Genomic DNA, 17,850 nt, shown 5'->3' on the forward strand with positions numbered 1-17,850 from the left:
TAGTTAGTAGTTTAGCTCTGATCTAGTTCTTAGTGCATGAAGATAAGAGCTACTTTAATTACGTTACTACACTAAGCAAAGCTCTACAGATTATTATGTATATATGAGCATCTCGGCTACACCCAACCTCCAGGGCGCGGATAAACACACACACAAAACCCAGATGCTACAGCGAATGCAGTACATCCGCTGATCACATCCGTGTGCCTTAAACCACAGCAGTCTGTTTTCTGTCTTAAAGGGAGCGACGTGGTCTAGTGTTGAAGGTTAGTTCAGATCCCAGTGTCGCGTTTTAGGGTTTAAACATCAGCGATCTGGATTACGAATAAACCCAGAATAAGAAATATACAACTTTTATCGATCTAAACTGATGGTGTTGCGTTTGTCAGAGCCGCCGTCTGATTGTTTTGGTCAAAAGGGGCTGAGTCACGTTACTTCCTGGTTGAAGCGCACAGAGGGGATGGAGTGACTGCGTGGCTAAAAGAGAGACGGAGAGAGAAAAAAAAATCGCGTACACGTGGATTATTAGGAAAGGCGTCTCAGTTGGTGGACACCAAACCGCCCAAGTGTGTTTATTTCTCCGGCTCAGCTCTCATCTCATCTGTGCAGCCTGTCAGAGATGATGTTACTGAGATATAACGGCGACCCTGAGACTTTAACGCCGTTTGGTTTTCTCGCGTTGATCGACTGAACTCAGACCTCAGGAAATAAGGCACAGAAAAGCAAAGACGACTTCTTATTGAATGGCAATTCTACAAAAACATAGCAAGAACTCCAGTCCAGACCTGGCCAGTGTTAAAGACGGTTCTGCAGATCATTTTGAAGCAGTTGGACACCAGAAAAAATGTCCTGAGTCAAATCAGTGTTGGTCCAGGTGAGTGAGGGAGTGAGTGCGCGCGCTCCGAACCTTTAGCCCAAATCACTACCTTTCTCCCTGTATAGGGTCCCTGTATAGGGTTAGATATAACTAATCAGTCGCCCTTTATGTAGTGCACTATATATCAAATTATGAGGATTTGGTATTGTGTCTGTTTTTCGATAAAGCTGTGTTTGTTTAGCAACAACAAAAACACCTTCTAACAATTATTTCCTTTGTTTTTAATGGAGGCATGATGGCTGTAATGTAGAGTGCTGTTATAAAAGTTTTCTATTTGGTCTAAAGTCAATGTCTAATTATAACTGTTAAATAACTACTACATTAGCAATGGATCAGGAAACTAAAGTCATGTAGCTTGACATGTCTGTGGGTAGTAAGTTCCAACCTCAACACAAATACATGGTGCAGACTATAATTAGTCAACAAAAATATCCGTGTATTAATGTATATTGTATGAGATATACAGGCTGTATGAGAGGGGATATTTAGTTTTATCCACGTTGCCAGATGAAAAAACCATCCACAGTTAAGTTTCTGTGCTTCATGTGGTTTACATGTTTTTTGTGCAGGTGTATTAAATATAAACTTGCAATATTATGCTAATAGTTTAGCCCTTTATTGTGACATATAAAGAGATATAATTATGATGTATTTAAAAATGACTATTTAATCAGAAAGGAAGGCAAGCCTTGGCAAGGTGTAACTTTCCAGACTCATATTTATCATCATACACATTGGCTTCTAGTTTCTCGTTCATTCATCTTCAGCAAATTACTAAATCACAGAGTATATCTTGGAAACACTGGGTATGGGGCAGGAACACACCTGGTTTGGGACATCAGTTTAGCACAGGACGTGTATAAATAAAGAAATACATTCACAGCCAAGCTGGTGTTTAAATTAACACAGTGGCAGTAACAATATTCTGAAATATGTGTTATGGTAACACCAGCTGTCCTGCCTGCCACTGATTATCAGCGTTAGTCCACAACACCGAGCCATCCTTATCCTTTTCTCTCTGTGCAGGCCTGTAGCACGGATCTGGACGGTGGTGCTGCTGTTGGGGACATGTCTCTTGTACTGCGCCCGTGTGGCCATGCCCATCTGTGCCGTGAGCATGGCCGAGCGCTTCAGCTGGTCCAAGAGGGAGTCAGGAATGGTGCTGGGCAGCTTCTTCTGGGGCTACTGCTTCACTCAGGTCCTCGGCGGCTACATCAGTGACAGGTCAGCACTGGGATGATGTGATTATCACTTATATCTATTTTTCATATGATTAAAAATACTTGAATCTGAACTAGCTGGTCTTTAAAGTGACTATGACTGTGAGGAAAGTGTGACATGATGTAATAGAACAATGTTCTGTCTCAGGACTGGGTAATGGCACTTTAGCCACGATGTCATCCTGCTTTACATATTCACACAAAACCAAGACTAAAAAAACAAACTATTGGAAAGTAAAAACTGTTGTGTACTATTGCACACAGTCAGATTTCTTGTGAAGAATACATGACAAAAACAAACATAAATATTGTATGGTTTAATCTGAAATATCTAATTGTGATCCTTTATGTTGCATCAGTCCTTGTTATGGTGAATTGTTATTACTTCGGTATTAAGTGTGACTCCATTTTCAGTCATGCCAAGTATCATTTACAGCATGTGTAGGTTACAGCCTTCTGGTACTCCAAGCATTAGTTTTTGAAATGCTCTTCAGTAAAACTGCATTCATGCCTCTTGTTTGTGATGTAAATAGGGTTGGAGGAGAAAAAGTGATGTTGCTGTCTGCTGCAGCATGGGGAGCCATGACCGCGTTCACGCCCATCCTGGCCCACTTCTGCTCTCAGCCCATCGTCTCCATGACCGTGTCCCGCTTTCTCATGGGCCTCCTGCAAGGTGAGTGACGGGTCAGAGATGCAGAGAGATGTCCATTAGGTCTTCATTTTAGGCTCTCTTCTTTATTACCTTCATCTCTTCATCCAAAGTTGGATTTGATTTGCTCCTCAAAGCCACAGAGGTGCTTAATTTTTTTTTTCTTTTTTTCTTTCTTCCTTAAAAAGCCACTCAACTGATCACATCATTTTGTTTTACGTGTCTATGATCAGACCCATAAAGGTGAAAAGTATACAGCGTGTACATTGCAATAAAAGGTGCGCCTTCTCAAAACGACCAATTCATGGTTGTCACTGAAGAGCTGAATTTTGAGAGAAATTATTTTTAAGAGGGCAGTTTTTGTGCAGCAGTAATGAGTGCCATTGTAGTGACTCTGCACTCCCTGGAAATGTTATACTGTAATTGTTGCAGAAAGAAGTAGGCATAAAATGTATTTTATGGACTACATCTGATGTGTTATGTCTCTTGCTTCTTCCCAAGTATTATGGCTCCAGTCACTCGCTGATGTTTGATTGATTTTTGCTCTCAGTGAGCACAGTTAGCAGCTGGATTAGTGCATCAGTGCCAGATGCTAATGTAGACTCTTAAATCTCTGTCTCTTCTCAAGGTGTTCATTACCCTTCTCTGGCTAGTCTGTGCTCCCAGAAAGTGGTGGAGAGTGAGCGCGGTTTCCTCATGAGCACTGTAGGGAGCGGCTCATATCTGGGGTGAGTCATATAGCAGCTCATAGATACTGAAGTGAGCAATTTGAGCTAGTTAATTGTGAGCTAGCTGATTTAAAAAAAAACAACAACAACAATACATGGAATTATAAATCAGTTCATAAAGTGTTTAACCCATCTCGGGGAATAATAAATATGATATTCCATGGTTTCTTTACTGACCTGAGTAACAGGTTGGAGTCTCTTTAGCATGAATACCAATTTTGTTTATCTGTTATTGCTGCGCTAATGACATTCTAATGATCTACTTCAAAATAAATCTTATAGCTTCAGTCTGTAATTTAATTAGCAGGGATGTACATTTAAAGTGATGATCAAGAATGATTTTTTTTTTCCCTGTTTTGAATTCAGCTGATGCAACTTCCTGTTTAACAGTAAAGTATGACGGACGGAAGTACAGTGTACAGTACAGTTCACACTTTATACAGGTGTATAAAGGCTGTTTAACAGAAAAGAGTGAAGCATGTGATGTGAGATGGATTCACGCGTGTTGACAATCCGTCCATTCACTTAAGACATTAGAATCTGAAATTACTCATCTTCAGCTTGTTTTTAGCTTTACAAGTTACACAAATGTATTGAAAAGAATACTGTGTGTGTGTGTGTGTGTGTGTGTGTGTGTGTGTGTGTGTGTGTGTGTGTGTGTGTGTGTGTGTGTGTGTGTGTGTAGGACATTAGTGATTGGAGGAATAGGCTCACTCATGCTGGACCTGTACGGTTGGGAGAGTGTGTTCTACATCTCCGGCCTCCTGTCAGTGCTTTGGGCTTACTGTATGTGGAAATACCTTCTGAAGGGAGAAGGTAAGGCTTCACTGCTCATGCTCCACATGCTGCACCAGGAGGGATGATGATGAATTACATGGATTTAGCAGCTTCAGGCTTTAACTATTGGCTGAGATGTTGCTCAGTTTTTTCCTCTCTGAATTGTCATTGCTTTGGATAAAAGTGTCAGATAAATGAGGTAAATCTAAGAATGTAAACAGGTTGTTTTTAATGTTGTCATCTGGATGTGGAGTTTTATTCTTCATAACTGACTGTAAACTTAAAACTACAAAACAATTCAACTAGTTTACAGCAGTAATGCTGATTTAAAGCTATTACTGACATCCTGACAAAGACAAAAGCTTTTTTTTTTTTTAATAAAAAGTGCCGTATTGTAAATTAAAAATCATTAGAATGTTTATTTAAAGGAATTTGTTTTTCAGATGCAATTAAATATTAATGTGCAGGTAATTTTTCTATAAACAGAAGAAACATTCTGTGCCTTTGTAAAAAAAGAGAGAGAAAGATGAGGGGGTGAAACAACTTTGTGTTGCACGGGGTAATTTTCTGTTCACATGTTTTTTAGATATTCTTATTTGTATATACATTCAATTTGTATGTAATAATTAAAAGTATGCCAAAAAGACATCATTTCTACATCAAGAGATATAAAAGTATTTTAGCGAAATAGTTTAGGAATGATAAAATGATTTTTATTTTTAAAAGCAGGATATGGAATGTTATTATAACGAAAATAGTGGCATTATAATAAATAATTTTTTTGAATGTATATATTTCATTTATTCATTCATTTTCTACCGCTTATCCGAACGTCACGGGGAGCCTGTGACATCTCGGGTGTCTTCGGGCATCAAGGCAGGATACACCCTGGATGGAGTGCCAACCCATCGCAGGACACGCACACACACGCACACACACTCTCATTCACTCATGCAATCACACACTGGACAATTTTCCAGAGATGCCAATCAACCTACCATGCATGTCTTTGGACCGGGGGAGGAAACCGGAGTACCCGGAGGAAACCCCCAAGGCACGGGAAGAACATGCAAACTCCACACACACACAAGGTGGAGGCGGGAATCGAACCCCCAACCCTGGGGTTGTGAGGCGAACATGCTAACCACTAAACCATCGTGACCCCATGTATATATTTTAATAATAATAATAATAACAATAACAATAATAACAATAATTATTATTATTGTTATTATTGTTATTGTTATTATTATTATTATTTTTTTTTTTTAGGATTATGATAAATTGAAATGATGTCCTGGTGTGTGTTTCTGAATGTGTGCTGACTTCACTATGTAAATATTTGTGAGGTCTTTGTGTGTAATGTGATCAGTGTTACTTCCCTGTCACTGTCTTAGTGTATATTGTACAATTAGAGCAAATAGTAACAAATGGTTTATGTGCTTTTGCATCTCTGGTGCTTTTAACATGGAGAGACCACTTACTGCTGCAACTCTAGTCATGTGTATGTATTGAGCTGCTGAGATGAACTGTTGTTGGTGCAGTCATATGAGAGATCTGTTTAATTTTTTGCTCTTTCAGTTGATGGCTTTAGCTTTTAGTTGATGTTTTATACCATTGTATGTCTTCAGGTCCCATCATTACACTAGAATCACTGGGCAGCGCTGGAACCCAGTCCAAATTGTCCCGAAGAAACTGGCTTCGTCTCTTCAAACAACCAGCTGTGTGGTAAGATAAGTACCTGGGTGTGTGTGTGTGTGTGTTCAGTCATTTGTAAAGGATCTTTTATTGACATAATGTCTTCCACCTTGTGTCTATTTACTTCTCACTCTGCAGCAATAAAATATCCTGTTTTCAAAGTTTACATCAGATTATGTTAACACTACTTCCTTAGATACATGCCGTATATAGCCATTTGTGTTAGTTTAGAGCTTGGCAATATACAGCAGAGCAACTGTTCTAAAAAATATCAGGAATTATGATTATATTAAATATACTATTAAGGAGACATTTGGATGTAATGATCTGGAGAAAAGACTGAGTAGAACAGTAAAAAACTTAAAATGTTTAATAAATGGATAAGAGCCTTAATCATCTCTCTCTATCTCCGTGTGTGTTTGCTATCTTTCAGTGCGGTCATTATTACACACCTGTGCACTGCTAGCACCTTCTTCACTTTGTTGTCGTGGCTGCCGACTTTTTTTAAGGACACCTTCCCTGATTCCAAGGTAAAATACTTTGCCCTGAGGTGTGTGTGTTTGTGTGTTTGGTAAAAGTATTTTACATTATGTCCAAATAATGGTCCCCTATCCCACACTTAAAGGGGAAATTCCACTGGAAATTAATTACTACAAGGTCACATGAGCTCTTTCGCTTTTCTCGTGACAGAATGCCTCCTGCCTGCTTGGTTAAAAAAAAAATAAACACATAGTTTCCTAAAATACACACTGTATTTGTGTCATCTTAAATCTGCTCATGTCGGTCGCATGCATGCAAAACGCGTATCGATCCTGTATCGATCTTTTAGCTATAAATAGGACGACAGAGACTTAACTAAGAATAGAAAGCTCCGAAACATCTTTGGGGAAGACGTAAGGATTAGATTGTTATATTGTGTGCAGATGGGCAAAACCGCCTTAACACAAATTCCACTGAAGCTTTTGCTGTGGTAAAAAGTTTAAAAGAGCAGCTTTAGCTCTGCCTATCATCAACCCATTTCATCCATCCATTGTATATACCACTTACCCTACACATAGGGTAAGAAGGCAGGGCACAATCTGACACACTGCAGACAATTTGGAGATACCAGTCAGCCTACAACTAATGTCTTTGCACTGGGGGGGAAACTGGTTTACCCCGAGGAAACCTGACCCATGGGGAAAAATATGGAAACTCAACACACAAAAGGCAGAGGCAGGAATCAAAGCCTCAACCCTGGAGCAAACGTGCTACCCATGAAGCCACCATCAACCCTGTGATTTTTACATTAGTAGTAATATGTGGGGTTGTTTCCTCCTGGTGGTCCAGCAGCAGGATCCTTGGCTCTCATTGCTGCAACCCGGGTTCGATACTCTGTCAGGGAGCTAACCCAGTTGCTGAAGAGTTAAACTCTCACTGCCGGTCCCATACAGTATGGATAAAATGGGAAGGTTGTGTCAGAAACGCCATCCGGCGTAAAACCTCTGCTAAATCTAATATGCGGACCACATGATCCGCTTTGTCGACCCTGAACAGGGAGCAGCGGAAAGGAAAAGATTAAATAATAACAATAACATGGGGATGTGCTAGGTTGTGAATTCAAATCCCAGGTCCACTAAGCTACTTCTGATCCAGTGTGGAAATTTTGATGAAATCCAGTGATTACAACATGATTATAGCTAACGCATGCTCCTTGAACGTGTGGAATTACACAAATGAAGATTTAACAGTAAGAGTGCATTTTAGATGAAATTCCAGCAGGGGGTGCTGTCACATCACTGCTCATGATTGAGCTTTTGGCATTGGCATTCATTAGCAAAATACAGGGAAGAAAACTTTGACACAATTCAAAGTGCTGGGGCTTGAACCCTGATCTTCTAATCAACAACCCAGAGCCTTAAACGCTTAACTTTTCTGGCTTGGATTTTTTTTTTTTAGGTCTATACAAATTAATTGATAACGAAAGTAATCATTGTGGAATATTTTAGGGAGTGAACATTCTAGTGCACTGGAAAGATTTTGTAATCAAGGCAGCCTTTAAAATGGCTGAATCTCTGATCGATGCTCTGATCACTGAATTAGCAAGCTAATTAATACACATGATTCGAACGTTGTAGAGTTAAAGCATGTGTTGAGTGTTTCATGTTTCAGCCAGAGCTATGCTTCCCATCTTGGCTTAATTTACTTTCTCATCTTATTGTTGCTTTAAACTCTCAACCACTGCTCTGTCAGTCCTCTTGTTCTCTGCCTAAGCTAATATTTGTACAAACCTGTGTGTTTACAGGGTTGGATCTTTAATGTGATCCCGTGGCTTGTGGCCATTCCCTCCTCGCTGTTCAGTGGCTGCCTGTCCGATCACCTGATCAGCCAAGGTATGAAGTTGTACACACAAACACACATGAGGTACATGGGTGTAAATCCCCCCATCCGAGGATTGTCCGAGAAAAATTATTTAAAAAATATCGCACTCTCTTGTGAAAAATATATGTTTGTATACCTAAATAATTGTGTAAGTAGAAAAAAAAACAACGCAAAAATGCATTTAGAAACAGTTGAGTTCCCCCTCCCTCCCCTTCCTCACAGTGGTTTGACCCACTGCCTGCTTTCCCAGGTCATCTCACCTACTCTGCACACACGAGTCAGGTGTGTGGCTGCGGCTCAGTTAATGTTAAACTCCATTAAGTAGGGGATTTTTATTCACTTTAAATAAAGCGATTCTCTTTCATGTAGTTGATGCAGACTCCTTCATAAATTAGTTGCGGCAAAATGCTGATTACCGATGTAATTTTCCATGAATCTGCTATATTAGCGATTACAATATTACTTATATAGTTAACATTAGCTTGTTTACAATAGCTTGTTGCATAGTGCTCTGCAACTAACATTCCAAAGTCGTCGAAAAACCTTGAAAATAACCATAATGACGCAGTCTCCATGCTACAATAATAATGATAAAAGCAAAGTTTTTCACTGTGGGGACATTTTTGACTGCATTATTTGTGTCCCCTTCAAAAATTGCTCATGAGAAATTTTAGATTTATTGTCCCCCCTACTGTTAAATGAAATTTACGCCCATGATATGGTGTGTCCCAAATTGTACAGTTATGCACTATTCTACCATTTTGTAGTATAAAGTGTCAGAAATGTTGTCATACTGAATAAAAAAAGATGATGCAATAAATCAACTGAAAACAGTCGCAGCTTTGCTCACGTAGAGAGAGAGAGAGGGGGGCCGGGCTTCCAGGCACTGAGGCCGGGTGAGAAAATCTTCAAGATGGCCGACGACACGCCTGTGGAAAGGCGTCTTACAAAAGCCATTTAAATTAGTTGACGTTGTGTGATTATTTTTTATTTGTTTGTTTGTTTGTTTGTTATTTTTTACATATATTATTATTGATCAACATTTTTAAAATTCATATTCTTCTAAAGCTAATGGTATTGCATCATGTGCATTTCACATCGTTTGCTATCTAAAGGAAACAGTATTCATTAAATTTCATGGTGTTTAAATTTCATAGTGTAAGTGCACAGTGTATAGTACATCATTTGGGACACGACTATGGGCTCTTTGATTAATTCCCTCTGATTTGTGCCAGTAATGTGGCTCTAAATATACAGCAAAAGTTGTCAAGCTGTAACCGAGACTTTTCATTAATGCCTGGCTTTTAGTGATTGACATTTACTGTGCTGTAAACCCTTCATTTAACGCTCTCATAAACTTCTCAGCCTGTAAAATGCAACTCTCTTTGACTTTAACACATTGTTCTGTGTATTTATTCAGTTTTCCTCCTCTCACTCTGTTTTGTTTATACTGTTGTGGTCCCGGAGGAATGACATGCTGTTCTCATGTGTGTAAGCTTAATAGAGGAATGACAAAGAAAACCCACTTGACTTTATTTCTGTGTTTCTTGTAGGGTTTGATATCGCTTCAGTGAGAAAGTTAATGCAGGTAGGCATCACACTCTCGTGGGTAAGGGCTAGTTACAAAACAGTGCAGAGATGGTCTCCTAATCTCGCTCTCTCTCTCTCTCTCTCTCTCTCTCTCTCTCTCTCTCTCTCTCTCTCTCTCTCTCTCTCTCAGTTCTTTTCTATGGGTGTATCCAGTGTGTTCACACTGTTTCTATGTGGCACCACTACCTTCCCCATGGCTGTGGCCTTTGTGTCTGCTACTATGGGCCTGACCACCTTCAGTCACAGGTAACAGCACTGTTTGCACTATTAGGACAATTTTCAGAAACAAGTCATCGTTACAGTTGTGTGAGATTTGCCCCTGCAGGGTGAAGCTTGCCAGAAGCAGAAGTGTATTTCGGTTATGTGCTAATCTGACCATTTTCCTTGCGAAGCATCGACTTGAGCAAGGAGTCATTATAAAGACGAGTGATATGTTACACTGAAATGTATGTACCAGGTTGTTAAAATACTCAGGAAACTGATCGACAGTACTGACAGTAATAAACCATTGTACAGTATTTTGTTGTCACATCATCTTTGTCATTGCTTATACATTGTGGACTCTATATTGTTATATTAAACCTAACCATCATCTCATCTATATAGAGTATCCTCAAATTAGAAGTTTTTTTTTTGTTTAACTTTACAATTCATTTCAGTTTTTTTGCAAGTGCTTGTGTTTTTAAAGATACTATTAAAACTTGTCTCCTATGCCTTTTAAGAAAGCATCTGAGATTGCAAAAGCTAAGTGTTCACACATTAAACCTAATGTGTCCATTAATGTTTTACTATCTAAAGTTTGTATAACTGAGCTTTTTTATCGATTTGTTTGTGTCTCTGCAGTGGTGTTTCAGTTAACGTCCAGGATCTTGCACCGTCCTGTGCTGGTGCGTTGTTCGGTACGTGTTATCTTTCCTTCTGCCCCACAGCTGTATGAGCATATAATAGACATCTGACAGAGAAAGCACATGTGCTGCTGTAAGTAATGATTGTTTGTGTTTTGTAGGTGTGATGAACACTTGCGGTGCATTTTCAGGTAATTTTTTTATGTTTGCTCTGTCAGGTTTTTTTTCCCATGTTGGGTTATAAATCTGTTGCTGGAAAGAACGAGGGATGCACGAAAAATGAAACGAAGCGTATCCACCTGTAGAATATTTGCAGTACAAATCATTTGAAATAATGAGATTGTATGATAAAATAAACGTTAAACGCATATTAAGAAGTTGTGGAATTCCACACTGGATATGAAAAGTCTACACACTCCAGATGTTTAGATATGTGATTGATTGGTTGACGGATTGAAAAGATTCTTGGTTCTTTCTTGATTTAGATGTTTGTTTTGGGTAATTGTTGTGTGAAAGGTGAATATTCCTTTTCATCTTCATCTTACTAGCAGAAGGTTTTGCTCTAAAATGGTTTGGTATTTGTGGCTATTCCTGATTTCATCCATTCCATTTATCCAAGTTCTGGCTAAAATAGCAGCCCTAAAATCACCACCACCACCACCACCATGCTTCACTGATGGTAATTCAGTGATTTTTTTTCTTCTTCCCTTCTCTCCATTTTAGGACTTGGTCTCATCAGAACATAACACATTATGCCACATGACCTGAGGTGGTTTAGTTGAGCTTGGATGCTTTTTGGGTAAAAAGGCTTCCACCCTACCTCACAGTCCAGACCTGTGAAGATGATTAGATTTGACGAGACACATGTAGAGAGTGATCAGTGCTGGTCAGATATTCCTGCAGCTCCATTAGAGCAGTGGTCCCCAACCTTTTTTTCGCCGCGGACTGGTCAATGTTTGATCATTTTACCGCGGCCCGCTGGTGTTGGTGGCTGGCGGCTGCCGGCTATACAATTAAATTAAAATTAATAATTTTAATTTAATTGTATTTAAACATGCCTTCTTAACTCACTACAATGCTAAATCAATGAGAACCCTGAGCTTGTTTCTTTGCAACGAGACGGTTCCATCTGGGGTAATAAGAGACAATGATACCCGAAGTGTGTTGCTTATGTCCAGTTTATTCCATTGGTTTGTTTTGGGTGCCGTCACTGCAGAAAACCCCGCTTCACACAGATAGCATGTCGGAAATGGCAATAGGGATTTAAGTGCTGTGGTCTCAGGGTATTCCACAATGACTTTAATCCAGAACACCGGCAGAGTTTCTAACTTTCTAACGACGTCTGTTTCGTGCTCATTTTGCTAATTTGTGGGTTAAATTTGAGCAAACACAATATACACGTACACCAAGCACTGTTAAACATGACAAAGTACCGGTGAACAGAGAGAAGAGCGATACACACCTTCTCTCTCCACCAAAGCTACAACACCACTGCCGCTTACAGCCGCTCAGCTCCAGGCGTCACCTAAAACTGCCCCGATATCACGATATTTTGCGCATGCGTGGTATTGGTGCGGCTTTAGGTGACGTCTCTCAGCTCCCGGTTAACCTCTCGTGCATGGAAAGTCGCACAAACCCGAGAGAAATACACCACAGTAAATAAAATGGACATAATTTAATGTTCCTTGGGTGGCCCGGTACCATTTGGCCCGGGGGTTGGGGACCACTGCTTTAGAGTAACCGATGGTCTCTTAGTGGCAGAACGAACCAATCACGTTTAACCAGTGGAACTATTCCGATCAACACCAAATATAAAGATATTGAACTATTTCAGGTTAGTTTCTGTCTTGTCCTTTTATACATTTCGGAGAGACGTCCTCTGCTTGGTGAAATCTCTGTGCTGCTCAGATTTCTTTTATTACCGATGATAACCTTAATGTGTTACACGGTATATTTAATGTTTTGGGAATTCTTTGACCGATAAGCTTCTGGAAGTTACATATCATGTACGCTACTGAAATAGCATACCATTGTACACTTGGAGTTAACAAAATTTGTTAACAGAAATGAACAAACTTTAGTTTTGGTGGATGATTTCAGCTGAACAGGATTAGCACTTGCTATTAAAAAAAGATAAGATTTTCAGATATTTCTTCATTTAATACAGTGTATTAAAACATAAAACATAGATTTCAACTCCTTCTTTTGTTGTATCACTAGAAAAGAGAAGCTTTTTATGAAGAAATTGCCTGTGAAATATGTCAGATGTTTTAATTTTTAACCCTTTTTATCAGGACACTTGTGTTCTAGGCTGCCGGTAGAATGGAAATCGGCTTATTAAACTTTTTCAATCCGTATAAACAGATGAATTATTAAATTAAATGAATCTTTTAAAACGTTGGCTTTCAGCCTGAGACGTTTTTATATCTGATCACATGACTTGGCTTTATAACACCTTAAGATTTAACACTTTTAAAGGATTGATATCACCTTGGGGGCATCTCAAAGACCAGAAATGTGTTTCATATCAATATTTACTTTTGACTTGAGACGTTTGTGTGGGAAAAAAAAATGACTACTGAAATTTACTGCTATGGATGGCCACTCCAAACCAGGCAGAAATGACAACTTTTGTCCTCTGGTAAAAAATAAATAAATAAATAAAGCGCAGAATTTTCATGATTGGTGATTTGATAGTATTTGTGTGTGTCTCTCCACAGGAGTGATCATGGTGTATTTCTCGGGCTATCTGATCGAGACCACAGGTTCGTGGGCGTCAGTGTTTGCCCTCATCACCGTAGTGAACCTCTTGGGTTTAGGAATGTTCCTAACGTATGCCGAGGCACGCAGGGTTGACCTCGAAGCTATGAAGGGACGCTACATACACATCTGAGCAAAGAGAAACGGAACAAACCCCCGTTTTTAACGGATGCCTTCTGCAGACTGGGACGCTACAGAGTTTGCAAGGACAGTCTGCACTGTAATTTCCATCCCTTCTGTACTGTCACGACTTCAGCAGGATCTGGCAGCATTGGCTCGATAGGTTCCGACGCCAGCTACACCAGTCTTTCAGTATTAGTTTTTCTTCTCGAGTGTCTCACGGTTACAATACGACAAAGTTACTGAATCTGAGACTATGAAGAATGTTGGCTGTAGTTGTGTAGTCTATTCTAAAGTAAAGTCGTCTACAAAGACTTAAAATTCTGTTCTGAAAAAATGTAAAGGTGAAAAAATGTAAAGACTGCACGTTTTGTTGTGTGGTCCTTTTCTGTATTTGTTGAGCAACATGGCTTGACAAAACTCAGGCATCATCATTGTCATTATTGTCTATATAGGAATTTTTTATTTTAATTTTTTTTAGACCCTTTGTTCCATTGCTTTTGCTTACCATTTGCTCTCATCTTTATTTAATTTGAAGACCAAAGATAATCAGTTATTGACAATTTTTTCCCCACATTAATTCATATCATATTATTAACACTGTATGATTTCCAGTCCTAGACCATGTTCAACATTCCCTGTTGCACATTTCAAGCTTTCATGTTTTTGTTCATCGATCAAGAACCGTAGCCTTTAAAAGCTGCTTTTGCGAGGTATTTGATGTTCCTGGCAAAGCTGAGCACTTAATGATGTGGGTTGATGTTTCTAGCAAAGAAGCAGCACTTACAGCACTGTGTGGCCTGAGAGAAACATCACAGATGTACTAGTGATTTTTCTAGTATTACTTTGGTTCCTCCACAGTGGTGTAAGAGTAGACAGAGTACAGACTAAGTACAGAGCTGAGCAGTGGATGGTAAAGTGTCTCGGTCAAGGGTTCAACAGTGGGACCTTTCAATCCCGGCTGTTAGCGCAGAGCCGTCACTTCTCACAGAGCAGAAAGTCTCCCCAGGACAGAACACCGATCTGAAAGATCTGTAAGATCTGTAATGTAGGAACTGTGAATGTTGCTTCCTTTAATAATGAGATTATTCTCTTACCTTTTTTTTTGTTTTAGTTGTTTTTTCTTTAAAATCGTTTTGACCAAATTTCTTTTGAATTCCACTCAAAAGTATTTATTACTGTGATTAGTAGCAGATCTTCACATACTGTAGGATGTCAAGGATTGTCGAGCGAGCTGCTTTCTAGCCACACGTGTCCGACCATTTTAACGAAGCTTAACGTGACCTTTTGTTTTAAAAAATATCCGACATATCCTGACCTCTAGACACCGTCATTATTTCAACCAAATTATTTTAGTTTGTGTATTATTCACTTTAATACATAACTCTATATAATATAGACTACTTTTATATGTATCACTTTTTTTTTCGAAAAAGAAATCTAATCAAAGGAAGCTTTCGTGAGAAAGTTTTTGTTTTAGTTTAGCAATTTTAGCATAAAATGTCTGTTGGAGTAGCTTGTTTACTTCTTCAGTTACTCGAGGCCTGTAGAGAGATTATGGCAGCACCGTTTTTATACGTTTTTCTAGAATGTTTGTTACGTGGGGAAAAAGCACCTTAACAGCAGCTTGGTTAAGTTTTGATTAGTTTCTCGGTCAGAAAGTCTGACTAAAATGAATTAAGTGGAGAACTAGGTGTCGAGCTAGACTGACATTCAACCTGAATACGTTTCTGAAAAGCATCTTTATTGTTGCACCATGCCTTATATCCACAAAGAAAACGCTTACAAATGTTTATTTTTACAATACTGTTTATTGTAGCTGTCAAGCTTGTGCACAAATGTCATGTTCACAAAGGAGTTCAAATGCAGTCTGGTTTTGTTGTTTTTCTTATACATAGTGGTTTAATAATAATAATAATACTAATAATAATAATAATAATAATACATCAAACTATTTCAGCTGGTAACATTTCAAAAACTTGCTTATAGTGTAACTGTTTCTGTTAGTGTGTCTCTTTTGCCAAAAGTATGCTTTGTAAATGCTTTATATTAAACGTCGCCATTATGTTTTGAAGTCCACAATATTTCATCATTCCGATGTAAACTGAGTAATTGCATTGATCATGTTTCTATGGTTTACTTGACTGTCATATTCTGTAAAAATACAAAGGAGCATCGTGTGACCAGTCATTTTATTTTTAAAGTAGAAAGCTATGAGAATATTTGTCAAATTGTTTAAACATAATGACCTTGAAAAGAAGTGTCAGAAATGCAATATGCTTTAGAAAACCTGCTATTTGTAGACCTTTTGTCCTAAAAAATAAAAATATATTTTATCAAGTGTAAGGATTATTTTTCAGTATGAGAGAGAGAGAGAGAGAGAGAGAGAGAGAGAGAGAGAGAGAGAGAGAGAGAGAGAGAGAGATCTGATCTTAAATCAAACAAATTTAATTTAGGTCAAAGAAGTGTAGTGGTCAGCATTCACCACACAGAGGCAGTAGAGAGCTAGGTTTCTAGCTCGACAGTTCAAGAAAAGTTCAGCTACATTTAAAAGCTCAAAAGTTTAAAACATGGTTCATCCAATCATGTTCTGGCTCGTGCATGATGTCACCTGACTCAAATCAGCACCTTATCTTCTGCAGCTACAATGTAGGATCAATATGAGCGTGAATGGACGTGCAGGTCTCTCGCCCTCTCTCTGGACGTATGTTGTGGCACCATATGGCAGACTGCTGTGTGCCATGCTGGTGAGCTGGCAGTGGGTGTGTGTGCCACAGGCCAGGCGTCAGTCACCCCTCTCATGGGACCCGCTCAGGTTAGTGAGGAGACAGATGGCCCTGCCCGTTACCGTAACTTTGGGCAGGGGGAGGTGAGATCAGCAACCCACGGTGAAGTAGAGCAGGCAAACCTGTGTCATAACCCAAGATGAGCAGCAATGACTGGCACCAGGACCAGATTCCGACCTATGTATGAATCTAGGGTACATTTACTGTCTTTATATTTAGGCAAGCACATGTATTCTGAAAGGACATTTTAAAACAACCGAGGGTTACCCAAAGTGTTGTACAAAGGCAAGCGTAACAAAATAAGGTTACAGTATAATAATACTTACACAAGGTTGTGAGTTCAATTCTCAGGTCCACCAAGCTGCCACTGCTGGGCCCCTGAGCAAGGACCTTAACCCTCAGTTTCTCAGTTGTATAAAATGAGAACAATGTGTCGCTCTGGATAAAATGCTTGAAATGTAATATAAATGTCATACAAATTACTAGACAATAACAGGAATAAAACACATCCACACACGAGGTTCGTGGCAAGTTAAAATCCCATGAAACTAAATGACTTTCAATTTTAAAACTAGAAGACATGACATTGTTCTATTGCATACTTGCAACTTACAGCAAAAGCTCAATCACCTCTATGTTTTAATCATGATCCTGGGGCAGAAAGTAACCCAAGATCCCCAGATCTAAGCGATCCAGATGGATTGTGTGGGCTCAGCATGTCTCACAAAAATATAAAATCATTAATACAATTTTGAATTCAATTTTATATTTGACAGTCTGTCCGTGCAGAAAAATTAGAGTAAGAAATATGTGCTTATATTTACTCCCATCAGAAGCCTGGCTGAGGCATTCTGGACCATTTGAAGGCATTGCTGTAGATGTCTGTTTCACTCCGCAATAAAGAGAATTGCAGTGATGTGAATAACTTGCGATTTAACCACCATTTGTTATTCAAATACAAGGCTGTTGTCAAACAGAAAGTTATGATTTTTTGTGCTAACATGATTAATAATAAAACACTGGCTTTTTTTTACTGGAAGTGTGGTAGTTAGCAAGACCGAGCTAATCACCAAAACCAAGACGATTGGTACTCTCACTAGATCACACCGCAAAGCTGCTCTTTTCAAACACATGTATATTCTGTACACCATTCATAGCCTGGAGAGCAGAACATCAGTTGTAAATGGAAAGCCAGAGTAGGCAAATCACACCCATCTTTCCTTTCTGAACATCCCATTATAGATTTACTTCACTTCACTGATATAACAACCTCTGCTAGGTTTGTGTACATTCAGCCACAAGAGGATTAGTGAGGTAAGGTGCTGATGTTGGGTGAGGAGGCCTGGGGTACAGTGTTCCAGTTTATTCCAGAGGTGTTCACTGGGGTTGAGGTCTGGGCTCTGTGCACACCACTCGAGTCGTACATCAACCTTGGCAAA

General features: G+C 39.2%; 1 protein-coding gene across 2 annotated transcripts; it reads left to right on the forward strand.

Annotated features, from left to right (window-relative positions):
• Window positions 1-59: 59 nt before the first annotated feature.
• Window positions 60-15,966, forward strand: slc17a9b (solute carrier family 17 member 9b). 2 transcript variants are annotated; one of them, XM_027145146.2, is made up of 13 exons: window positions 60-874; window positions 1,904-2,101; window positions 2,631-2,770; window positions 3,375-3,474; window positions 4,160-4,290; window positions 5,883-5,979; window positions 6,383-6,479; window positions 8,234-8,321; window positions 9,864-9,898; window positions 10,031-10,146; window positions 10,744-10,799; window positions 10,907-10,936; window positions 11,469-11,778. In XM_027145146.2, exons 1-13 carry the CDS (start codon window positions 744-746, stop codon window positions 11,489-11,491), a joined length of 1,242 nt encoding a protein of 413 aa, XP_027000947.1. In that variant the 5' UTR covers window positions 60-743; the 3' UTR covers window positions 11,492-11,778. The 2 variants fall into 2 exon arrangements, with proteins under 2 accessions (XP_027000947.1, XP_027000946.1); XM_027145145.2 differs by lacking the exon at window positions 11,469-11,778 and adding an exon at window positions 13,466-15,966 and having other exon boundaries at window positions 84-874.
• The last annotated feature ends 1,884 nt before the right edge of the window (window positions 15,967-17,850 follow it).

Source organism: Tachysurus fulvidraco, chromosome 23 (assembly GCF_022655615.1).
Source record: "Tachysurus fulvidraco isolate hzauxx_2018 chromosome 23, HZAU_PFXX_2.0, whole genome shotgun sequence".
In the NCBI taxonomy this organism is placed as follows: Eukaryota; Metazoa; Chordata; class Actinopteri; order Siluriformes; family Bagridae; genus Tachysurus; species Tachysurus fulvidraco.

Bases quoted from the DNA above. Each gene is read 5' to 3' on its own strand.
- slc17a9b (XM_027145145.2), top strand. From the start codon at position 744: ATGGCAATTCTACAAAAACATAGCAAGAACTCCAGTCCAGACCTGGCC. The intron at 2,771-3,374 runs GTGAGTGACGGG...TCTCTTCTCAAG, and splicing joins TCTCATGGGCCTCCTGCAAG to GTGTTCATTACCCTTCTCTG. The intron at 9,899-10,030 runs GTAGGCATCACA...TCTCTCTCTCAG, and splicing joins CAGTGAGAAAGTTAATGCAG to TTCTTTTCTATGGGTGTATC.